Below are 11178 nucleotides of genomic sequence, written 5' to 3' on the forward strand. Positions count from 1 at the left end.
GTTTTCTGTCTAAAGAAAAGAGAAGAAGGGAAGCAGCAGTAGCAACCGAGCGGCCCAGCAGAAGCAGCGCTGCTCCAGCCGAGCCCGGCCCAGCTCCAGCGCCTCCCGCAGCCCAGCTCTCCTCCTGCAGCCTCGTTCCACTCTCTCGTGGTGAATCCACGCTGGACACCCATCCAGGCCCCACATGCAGCCTCTCCTTCCCCTGTTTTTTTCTTCCTCCTCCCGATCTCTTTTCTCTCACGGTAAAACCTCCAGGGCGCCCGCACATGGCCACCGTGGTTTCACCATGATGCATCGACGCCTCCTGGCCCTCCTATAAATCCAAAGCCCCGTGCCCTAGGGTTTCCTTCTTCCCCCTCTCGCCGCCGCCTCATGGCCTCTACTTCCTCTGGTTCTTCCTCTTCTTCTTCTTCAAGAACAGAGAGCACCACCGAGAGCTTCACCGTCTCCTGCTTGGTCGGAGGCCACCACAGTCGCCTCCAGCATGTCCATCTTCTTCGTCGACGTTGACTACGCCCGTTCAGACGTCTTCCCCGTGTCGGATCGCCAAGTTCCACACCGACGGCCTCATCCCCTGCTTCCTCTGCTTCACGGACAGCAAGTCCATCGGAGATCTTCGCCTCCCCGCCGTCGATCTGCTGCGTCCCCGGCCACTTCTTCTTGTCCTAGGTATACTAGGTATACCCAGACCCATCCCTGCTCTTTCTTGTTGCCGACTGATCCCTGTACGCGTCGCTAGTTTCGTGTCTTCGTCTAGCTGTCGGTGCTCCGGCGAAGTCTGCAACGTATTTCTGTAGTTGTTGGGGTTGCTGTATCATACTCGTCCAGCCCCGCTTCCGATCCCCTCGCGCACGCATCGCCCCGCGTCTGACCGCTCTCTACAGCAGCGCCGCGCCTCTGCTTTCGCCTCACCCCGCACGCACCTGTAGCCAGCAGCTCTTGCGCTCGACCGAAGCCTCGTGGTCCCTTGCATGCCTGTGCAGCCGCCGTGTCCGAAGCGAGCCCGAGCTCGTCCTTGGGATCCCGCACACCCGAACCTGTGCGCTGCACCCTGAACCTTTCCGCCCGCCCGCCGTAGCTCTGCATCCACCGCAGGCGCCATGCTTGCTCGTTGCCGTCGCCGCCGAGATCCCCGTGCGCGCTTCAGTTTGGGTCTTGGTCGCGTTGCACATACGCTTTACCTTGCGCCGGTCTCCCTTTGCATCACCAACACAAGGCTAGCCCAGTGGCTAGCGCAGCCAGTATCCATCCAGGAGGTCTGGGGTTCGAGACCCAGCTGGCCCATATTTTGGCTCTGTTTTCCTGTTATTTTGCACACACCCACAACTGCTTGGGCCAAATCCTACTCGGCCACTGCCACTATTTCAGATTCAGCCCGATGTTATATTTTTCCCAGTCTGTGATTTTTGTCATATCTAGTGCTTGCATATTTTCAGAACTGCCATTGTTTTGCATTGCTCATATTTAAATATGCATGCATCCAAATTGAACAATAACTTGACTAGAATTTCATCTATTTTTATAATATCCAACTTTCAACCATGTTTAAAATGTTTAAAATGCTGCTTGTTTAAACTTGCTTAATTAACTTGATAAAATGATTTATTTCATAATTAAATAACCGTAGCTCGGTTTTTAATAAACTTTATATGTAATGTGATTTTTGTCATATCTAGTGCTTGCATATTTTCAGAACTGCCATTGTTTTGCATTGCTCATATTTAAATATGCATGCATCCAAATTGAACAAACTATATATGTAACTTGACTAGAATTTCATCTAGTTTCATAATATTCAACTTTCAACCATGTTTAAAATGTTTAAAATGCTGCTTGTTTAGACTTGCTTAATTAACTTGCTAAAATAATTTATTTCATAACTAAATAACCGTAGCTCGGTTTTTAATAAACTTTATATGTAAATGGGGTAGAAAAATGCCTAGATTATCATGATGGCTTTACTTTGCATGTTTAACAACTCTAAAATTATGTTTAGGTAGAACAGTACCAAACCTAATATATGCATATGGAGTTTCCGGACTTGTTGTTTTGTTGTTCCGGCCTCATTTAAACTTGCCTAGATTAGATAGTTTCATCATGCTTCCCCTCTTGCCATTGTTTAACAACATTTAATATTGTTGGGTACATAAACAAGATCGAACTAAATAACTTGAATGTGGTGTTTCCTCAATATGCAACGAAGTTGCATATTAAGCTCCACTTAATTTGTAGGGTTGTTTGTGCACTTTGCCATGCCATGCTTCATTAAACCGAACATGCATCATACTTGTTTGTGCATCATGCCATGATTATGTGGTGGTTGTTTACTATGTTGTTTGCTCTTTCCGGTGTTGCTTCTTCGGGTTGGTTCCGATAACGTCGCGTTTGTGAGGACCCGTTCGACTACGCCCGTTTGTCTTCTTCATGGACTCGTTCTTCTTCCTTACGGGATTTCAGGCAAGATGACCATACCCTTGAAATCACTTCTATCTTTGCTTGCTAGTTGCTTGCTCTTTTGCTATGCCTATGCTGCGATACCTACCACTTGCTTATCATGCCTCCCATATTGTTGAACCAAGCCTCTAACCCACCTTGTCCTAGCAAATCGTTGTTTGGCTATGTTACCGCTTTGCTCAGCCCCTCTTATAGCGTTGTTAGTTGCAGGTGAAGATGAAGTTTGTACCTTGTTGGTACATGGATATGTTGTTCCTTGTTGGAACATGTTTACTTGTTGGGCTATCACAATATCTCTTATCTAATTAATGCATCTATATACTTGGTAAAGGGTGGAAGGCTCGGCCTTATGTCTGGTGTTTTGTTCCACTCTTGCCGCCCTAGTTTCCGTCATATCGGTGTTATGTTTCCAGATTTTGCGTTCCTTACGCGGTTGGGTGATAATGGGAACCCCTTGACAGTTCGCCTTGAATAAAACTCCTCCAGCAATGCCCAACATTGGTTTTACCATTCGCCACCTAGCCTTTTTTCCTTGGGTTTCGTGGACTCAAGGGTCATCTTTATTTTAAATCCCCCCGGGCCAGTGCTCCTCTGAGTGTTGATCCGAAACGGGCAGCCTGCGGGGCCACCTCGGGGCAACTCGAGGGTTGGTTTTACTCGTAGCTTGACCTATCCGGTGTGCCCTGAGAACGAGATATGTGCAGCTCCTATCGGGATTTGTCGGCACATCTGGGTGGCTTTGCTGGTCTTGTTTTACCATTGTCGAAATGTCTTGTAACCGGGATTCCGAGTCTGATCGGGTCTTCCCGCTAGAAGGAATATCCTTCATTGACCGTGAGAGCTTGTGATGGGCTAAGTTGGGACACCCCTGCAGGGTTTTGAACTTTCGAAAGCCGTGCCCGCGGTTATGGACAGATGGGAATTTGTTAATGTCCGGTTGTAGAAAACCTGAGGTTGACCTTAATTAAAATGCACCAACCGCGTGTGTAACCGTGATGGTCTCTTTCCGGCGGAGTCCGGGAAGTGAACACGGTGTTGGAGTAATGTCTGACGTAGGTTGTTCTAGGATCACTTCTTGATCATAGTTGTTCGACCGTGCTTTTTCCTTCTCTTCTCGCCCTCTTTTGCGAATAGGTTAGTCACCATATATGCTAGTCGCTTGCTGCAGCTCCACCTCATACCTTTTACCTTACCCATAAGCTTAAATAGTCTTGATCGCGAGGGTGTGAGATTGCTGAGTCCCCGTGACTCATAGATTCTTCGAAAACCAGCTTGCAGGTGCCGTTGAACCGTGCAGATGACGCAACCAAGCTCAAGGAGGAGCTCGATGAAGATCTTGCCCTTTGTGTTGTTTTGTTCTAGTTGATCAGTAGTGGAGCCCAGTTGGGGTCGATCGGGGATCTGTGTAGTATTTGGGGTAGTCTTCTTTTATTTTGGTTCCGTAGTCAGACCGTGATTATATCTGGTTGATGTAATGCTTTATTCATGTAATTGTGTGAAGTGGCGATTGTAAGCCAACTATGTATCTCTTTCCCTTATGTATTACATGGTTTGTGTGAAAATTACCTCACTTGCGACATTTCTTTCAATGCGGTTATGCCTCTAAGTCGTGCTTCAACACGTGGGAGATATAGCCGCATCGAGGGCGTTACAGGGGCGCCCCCCACCCTCGTGAGAAGGGTGTGGGCCCCCTGGTCTTCATCTTTGGCGAGAATTTTTTATTGTTTTTCTAAGATGTTCCGTGGAGTTTCAGGTCATTCCAAGAATATTTGTTTTCTGCACATAAAACAACACCATGATAATTCTGCTGAAAACAGCGTCAGTCCAGGCTAGTTCCATTCAAATCATACAAGTTCGAGTCCAAAATAAGGGCAAAAGTGTTTGGAAAAGTAGATACGACAGAGACGTATCACTGATTTCTGTTTGGCAACGATGATGGCGTCGAGAGGAGTTTTGGTCGCGACTCGACCTTCGGTAGTCGGATCTTCCCGGCGTGTCCGAGGTGCTCTTCCGTTGGTCGCTTGGTTGCTTTGAAGTCGGAGCTGCGATGGAGTGTGTCCATGCGGTGACGATGACAGGCGCTCGGTGGTCAGCTATGGCGGGCACGGTCGGTGCAAGTCCTGCATATTTCCCTTGTGATGATCGTCGTCAGAGTTGGAGCTGTCAGTTGTTCGCGCGTGTGGCCTTCTGTTGGCATGAGCCGTCATGGTTTCGGTGCGGCTGCCTCTTTGTAGCTCTGTGATCCCATGTCGGTGGTCAGGTTGGCCGGTGGTACCCATGTTATATGGGTTGGATTGTACCGGTTTTAGCCTGGTTTTCCGTCAATTAACCGGGCAATTCTCATTCCTTCTTAATCAATGAAAATGGCAAGTCTTTTGCCTCGTTTCAAAAACATTCACAAATCGATATCATTAGATGCGTCATGACTTCAATTTTCATATAGTACAACTTTAGCATTGTAGATGTTGATATTTGTTCATATAAATATGGTCAAATTTTACGAAGTTTGACTTCGGACAATTCTTATATGCAGAGTAAAAAGGACCGGAGGAAGTATTATGGGACGGAGATAGTATTTATATACTTAACTCATCACACATACCACCTCATCAATTCACACTAACTATATTTCTCCCAGCATGCATGAAAAATACTACTTATATTCTATATGTACTCCCTTTATTTTTATTTACTTTGTATTATATATATTAGGTTTGTCTAAAATCAAACTTTATATACTTTCAAAACTTTATAGAAAAATATATTAACATATACACCACTAAATCAATACTATTGGATTCATCATTGCATATATTTTCACGTCGTATAAATTTGTTACTATAAATGTTTATACTATTTTCTATAAACTTGGTCAAACTTTATAAAGTTTGACTTCAGTCAAAGCTAACATATATATTTTTGAGACATGTCAAAGCTAACATATTGTCACGGGGTAGCTTTTTTTTTTCGAGCACTGTCACGGGGTAGCCAATTATTTCCTAGATTCTCGTCGAGAGCCCATTGTGCGTGATTAGGCCCTGTTTCAACACCGGGATTCCTTACAAGATCATGGCCCGACCCAACCGGTTGAAAGCCTGGCCCATCGCGCAACCTCGGTTTTCCACATCTCCACGAGACCACTCCCATCTCTAGAACTTTCTTCCTCGCCTCCGCCTCCACCTCCGCCCCCCTTCCTCCTCCCAGCTCCAAACCCAGGAAACCCTCGCCTCCCCTCCCCTCCCCTCGCGGCGTCCTCTTCCCGCCGCCCGAATCCCACCCCAGCCGGGGCCGAGCTAGAAGGAGGAGCGGAGCAAGATGCCCCCGAAGAAGGCGGCGGCGTCGAAGGCCGACGTCGCGAAGAAGCAGAAGGTCGTGGAGGACAAGACCTTCGGGCTCAAGAACAAGAACAAGAGCAAGAACGTCCAGAAGTACGTCCAGTCGCTGCACCAGTCCGTCCAGCCCAAGCCCGACCCGACCAAGACCGCCGCCAAGGCATGGGGGAACACTCAGATCGAAGCTGTCAATACCCTCATCCGATTGCTCTGCTCCTCTAACCTTTTATTTTTCTTGTTTGTGGATGTGGATGCGGATGCGCAGAAGAAGAAGGAGGAGGAGAAGGCGCGCGAGAAGGAGCTCAACGATCTGTTCAAGGTCGCCGTCAGCCAGCCCAAGGTCCCCGTTGGTATGGCCTCCTCCCTTTGTCACCCAGTTTTGAGTGTATAGGTCTCTTCTAGTGGATTTATCAAGAATCCCTTGCTGTGGATATGAAGTTGTTGTGAATTGATTTTTGGTGTATACGGTAGTATGGAAGTGCTTCTGATAATACTGGTGATTGGTGTTGATTTGTTCTAATGTAGGAAGGGTTTGGTCAGTTCTTTCTATGTAAACATGTTAGCTCTTTCAAGTCCTGCAGATTGCAAATTGAAATTGCAATGTTTCATCAGGACATTTTGGTACTGGTAGTTTGTTCAAAAGATTGCTATTCTTGTGATAAATGCTCATGCTTTGGTTGTGTGCTATTGTGCAGGTGTCGACCCCAAGTCGATACTTTGCGAGTTCTTCAAGGTTGGACAATGTCAGAAGGGTTTTAAATGCAAGTTCTCACACGACCTGAATGTCCAAAGGAAGGGTGAGAAGATTGATATTTACAGCGACAAGCGTGATGGAGGTAAATAAATCATTGTTACTTCTTTCGTATTGGAGTCATTCAATTTTCTCGGTAGAAATTCACATGTTCCTCTGTCATGTACAGAGGAAGAAGATACAATGGATGACTGGGATCAGGAGACCCTTGAGAAAGTTATTGCATCAAAAAACGCAGAGTACCAGCAGAACAAACCTACTGATATTGTATGCACTATTCCGAAACTGTTATACACATTTTTCAAGCATTTCTCATTATATGATGTGTCACTTTCAACTTTCATTTTGCTCTAAAAGAATAAATAATTAGTACTAATGTTCTCGTTGGTAATATTTGAGCTAGATGATACTATATTGGTTCTATTTTACTATTTATATTTTGTCTTCAATTCATGTTTTGCGCTCTTATTTTAGGAGGAATATATGCATTTCAAATATAAAGCAGTAATGCTTTTTACACCTATTATCATGCATTTTCCTGTGATGCCAATAAGCCATTTTTCCGCTGTATATGATTTCCAGTTGATTTTCTTTAATCTGGATGCAGATGCAATTTCTTTTGGCCAATCACATCAATTAGTAGTTATTTTAGTTGCTAGAGCCCATGGATTATGAGTCCCAGGGACTAGTCGATAGACTACTCTATGAGTCTCAACTCCAGGGCCGACTACACTTCAGTGTCGACTAGTCTATGAGTCGCAACTTCAGTGTTGACTAGTGTCATTTAGTTATGCTTAAGTCTATGATTCTCAACCTCGGAATGACTTGTAAACCTTGCTAGAGCCAGTGAGCCACTACGGGCGCACCTAGTCTATTTTCACAAGTGATCAGATTGATATAATCTAATTTATAGGCACGTTGTAACTTCTGTAGGCCGCAGTGTGGTTAAGATTTGTTGTTATCAAGGATTCCGAGTAGAATTCTGTGACACATTGATTATACACAATCATAATCTCCAGAAGGCAGCAACATTATCACGTAGTAACTAAACACACTTGCTATGCTAAAACTCATTAAAGAGGTTCTGTTATTTGCGGATAGCGGATTTACTCACTTATATTGCATAAGAATACATTGATACTGATAATAATTCTTCAGTTCTATGCTAATTAACATTTTTCATCGTGTTTGCATCATAACCCTGTTATGACGACATAATCAGTTTCTCCATTTCTTTTTTTTCATTGTTTAACTTGGTTGTTATAAACTTGCATTGTCTCACTATGTTTAAAGGACAACACTCATAGGACACCATCCCGAGTTAAAACAAAAATACAGTGCTGAGCACAGCATTAAACACTACTTATTTTCCTATTTATCAGATTCTGGTCCGCCCCATTGATACGTACCACTAAGTGAAATTAGGAATGCTATCTTTGTTTTCCCATCCTCAAAGCATTCGTGTTTTTTAGCAGGATGATGATTTTGCTAATTATTTTCTTCTGTAGGTTTGCAAGCACTTTCTTGATGCTGTGGAGAAGAAGCAGTATGGGTGGTTTTGGGTTTGTCCAAATGGCGGCAAGGAGTGCCGCTACAGGCATGCCCTTCCGCCTGGTTATGTACTAAAGTCTCAGATGAAAGCCTTACTAGAGGAAGAGAGTAAAAAGGTTGCAATTGAAGATGAGATTGAAGACCAGGTAAAATGAAGATTAGCATAAATCCTTCCTGTCTGCAACTGTGAAACTCTTGTTCCTTGTCTGTTGTCTAAATGACTTTTTTGGCATTGCCGTGACATTCTCTACTTCTTGTTCATTTAACAGCGCAGAAAGGTTCAAACCACAACCCCTATGACTACAGAATTGTTCATGGAATGGAAAAGGAGGAAGGCAGAAGAAAAGGAAGCTGGTCTGGCGGCCTTGAGGGCAGATAGGGCTAAGAATGACCGTATGAGGTAATAACCTTATCTTCTTCTAGTGACATGTTTTGACCTGTGAGCCCTTGTGGTACTTAATGTAACTATGCTTGTTCTTGTATCCAGTGGTCGCGAGTTGTTCATGGCCGATGCAAGTGTGTTTATTGATGATGCTGAAGCATATGAAGTTTATGAAAGACGTGAAGAGCCACAAGACAACCAGGAACAGGTTAAAATTTCCCTCCTTTACTAAATCGGCTGTTTATTCACCAGTGTGATGATCAATTACAAATATCCTAGCATGATCTGATTGTGAGAGCAGAATGAGTCTTGGCCTTTAGAACAAGAAAGCTACGATATAATTTCTGTTAAAAGTACCTGGGGGCAGCCACTCCCACATTTTGTCATAGTTTCTGCTGCCCCAGAAACTTCCAAAGTAGTTACCTTGAGTTGCCTGTTATGGACTAGATTTTCAGTTGAGGGAGGGCCATTTGCCTCCAAGGTGAGGCGAGGTAGAAGGAGAATTCTTTCTATTTTCTTGCTGAACAAATTTTCTTGGCTACTCCTTTTATGGAACATGATCTGACTAGTTTAGCCTTTCTTAGTCTACTAGGACTCCTCTTTTTTTTAATGTAACGACCTAAATCATCTTAACTTGAATTTTGAAGTTGCTTACTGCACATACCGTGTGGTATCAACTAGGACTCCTCTAATTTAGCAATTCTGTCACAGCTAAATTAGACTCCAACAGGTTCCCTTGCGTGCACATGCTCTCTTTAACTACTTCAGCCTATCCTGTCCCCTTGTGTAGTCCTGGAAAAAATAGTTTGAATGGTCATACTCGGCATATTTTCAAAGAAACTAATAAAAGAAGAAATATGTGAAGCACCATTCCTGATGTGATTTGTACTTTTTGTTACTTTAAAATTTTAAAATGCTAAAACATAATTTGGCATATCTACACATGTGTGCGATGTGGGATGTGTGTTTGGTTTGAGCCCAAGCAAGCTACCCATTTGTCCTCTTGCTAGCCCAAATTTTGGTTAAGGGTTCTGTTGCCCATAAGGTTTGCCCAGTTGGGATGAGGTGGTGTTATTCTTTTGTTGTTTGAATTTGAATTGGTTCTTAATTGATTCGATTTGAGAATTTAATAAGATGTCAGAAATCTTGGTATTCAAAAGGGGTGTTTGTTTTTAAAATCTAAGGTTCAAGAAGGGGCTCCATGAAGAAATATCGAGACTTCTAATTGTCATTCCATTTTTATCTTGCATCTTATGTTACCTTCATACACTAAAGAAAAGGCTACTTATTCTAGTGAGAATCAGAATGAATAGGTTGACCAGAAATCAATTTGGCTAGGGGAAAGGCCTGAAGGGCAGTGTTAGGGGGGTGGGTAATGGTGTAGATCCATCAACATCATGTCTGGTCAGCAATTCCCGTGAGGTGATAGTGTGCATTATGCATGCTTGTCAAGAAATAAATTAATAGACAAAACTGTAAGGACGGATCAAAGAAGTAATCTGTCATCACACTAAGATTTTGTTTGTGTTACATACACACCTGAGATTATACTGTTTGAGATTCATCTTGCATTTAATTTGGTACCATATAATTTTAACTAGCTATATGATTTCTTGAAAAAATAGTTAACTTGCTATATCTCCTAGCCTTTGGTATGTAAAAAAGGAAATAAGCAGGCCTGGAATCTAGTGGTAAGAATTGGAATTGTACATGTGTTATGGATTCAATGCTGCAAAGTTTTTGTTATTCATTAGTGCTAGTTTAAAGCGATTTGCTTTAGTGCATACATTAGTATGGAATTTAACATAGTATAACAAACATGCACGCTGATCTACACAAATGTTATTCAATACGTTAGTCTCTATTGATGTATATGTTTTAAACTTGCTTCCACAGGGCAAGAAAAGTCAGGATGAAGGTCCAAGCTCATCAACCTCTAATGGCAAGGAGGCTGATGAGGAGCCGGATGATGAAGATCTAGATGATGACGATGACCTAGACCTTGACGAATTAAATGAACTCGAAGCAAGCCTGTCAAGAACTTCCATTCAAATTCGGGAACCAGGTGAGGGGACATCATCTTGAACAGGGAGGTCATTGAGAAGTCGTACTCCATTTTTGCGCTCCAAATCGGCCTACTTGCTTTATTAGACACAAAAGGGTGGAGCATAGATGCAAGTGGACATTAGTTTCAAGTGACTATGATCATCATCTGTTTTGAGGGAGCAATGATTAACTGATGATGCCCAGTGTTAAGATCGCATGACATTTGATGTTTCCTGTGTTGCCTTGTTGTCTTTGTGGGAGTTATTTTGCTACTTTGTGAATAACAGCACCAACGTTTTTCTAGCCTCGTGCAAAACCTATACGGAAAACCTTGGTGCGGACCTATTTATAAGTGGTGGCCCAGGATTGTAGTCTTTTTACCCCCTTTGTTTAAGAGAATTTGTGGATCTTTGATCACCTTGGGGTGTGTGTGCATCGAGAATCAGCACATTTCTGTTGGTTTCTTTTTTGTAAATTCCATTTTGCTTTTTGCTTTTTTATTTTCCCACGATTTACTCAATGACGGGATACGTTAATGTGGCGTATCTTCGAGAACCAGGGCTTACTCAGATGTCAGAATGCAACGTGTGTCAGCATACACAACGTATTCGGGCGTGTTTCGGCACAAATTGAACATAAGCTATTTTTATCATATTCATCAT

General features: G+C 43.4%; 1 protein-coding gene across 2 annotated transcripts; it reads left to right on the top strand.

Annotated features, from left to right (window-relative positions):
- The first annotated feature begins 5606 nt into the window (after positions 1–5606).
- On the top strand, positions 5607–10933 carry LOC123062508 (zinc finger CCCH domain-containing protein 11). Of its 2 annotated transcripts, XM_044486054.1 has the most exons (8): positions 5608–5946; positions 6052–6136; positions 6482–6622; positions 6707–6804; positions 8046–8234; positions 8358–8488; positions 8576–8678; positions 10367–10933. In XM_044486054.1, the coding sequence occupies exons 1-8, from the start codon at positions 5770–5772 to the stop codon at positions 10553–10555; spliced, it is 1113 nt and encodes a 370-aa protein (XP_044341989.1). In that variant the 5' UTR covers positions 5608–5769; the 3' UTR covers positions 10556–10933. The 2 variants fall into 2 exon arrangements, with proteins under 2 accessions (XP_044341988.1, XP_044341989.1); XM_044486053.1 differs by having other exon boundaries at positions 5607–6136.
- Positions 10934–11178: the final 245 nt, after the last annotated feature.

This window comes from Triticum aestivum, chromosome 3A (assembly GCF_018294505.1).
Source record: "Triticum aestivum cultivar Chinese Spring chromosome 3A, IWGSC CS RefSeq v2.1, whole genome shotgun sequence".
In the NCBI taxonomy this organism is placed as follows: Eukaryota; Viridiplantae; Streptophyta; class Magnoliopsida; order Poales; family Poaceae; genus Triticum; species Triticum aestivum.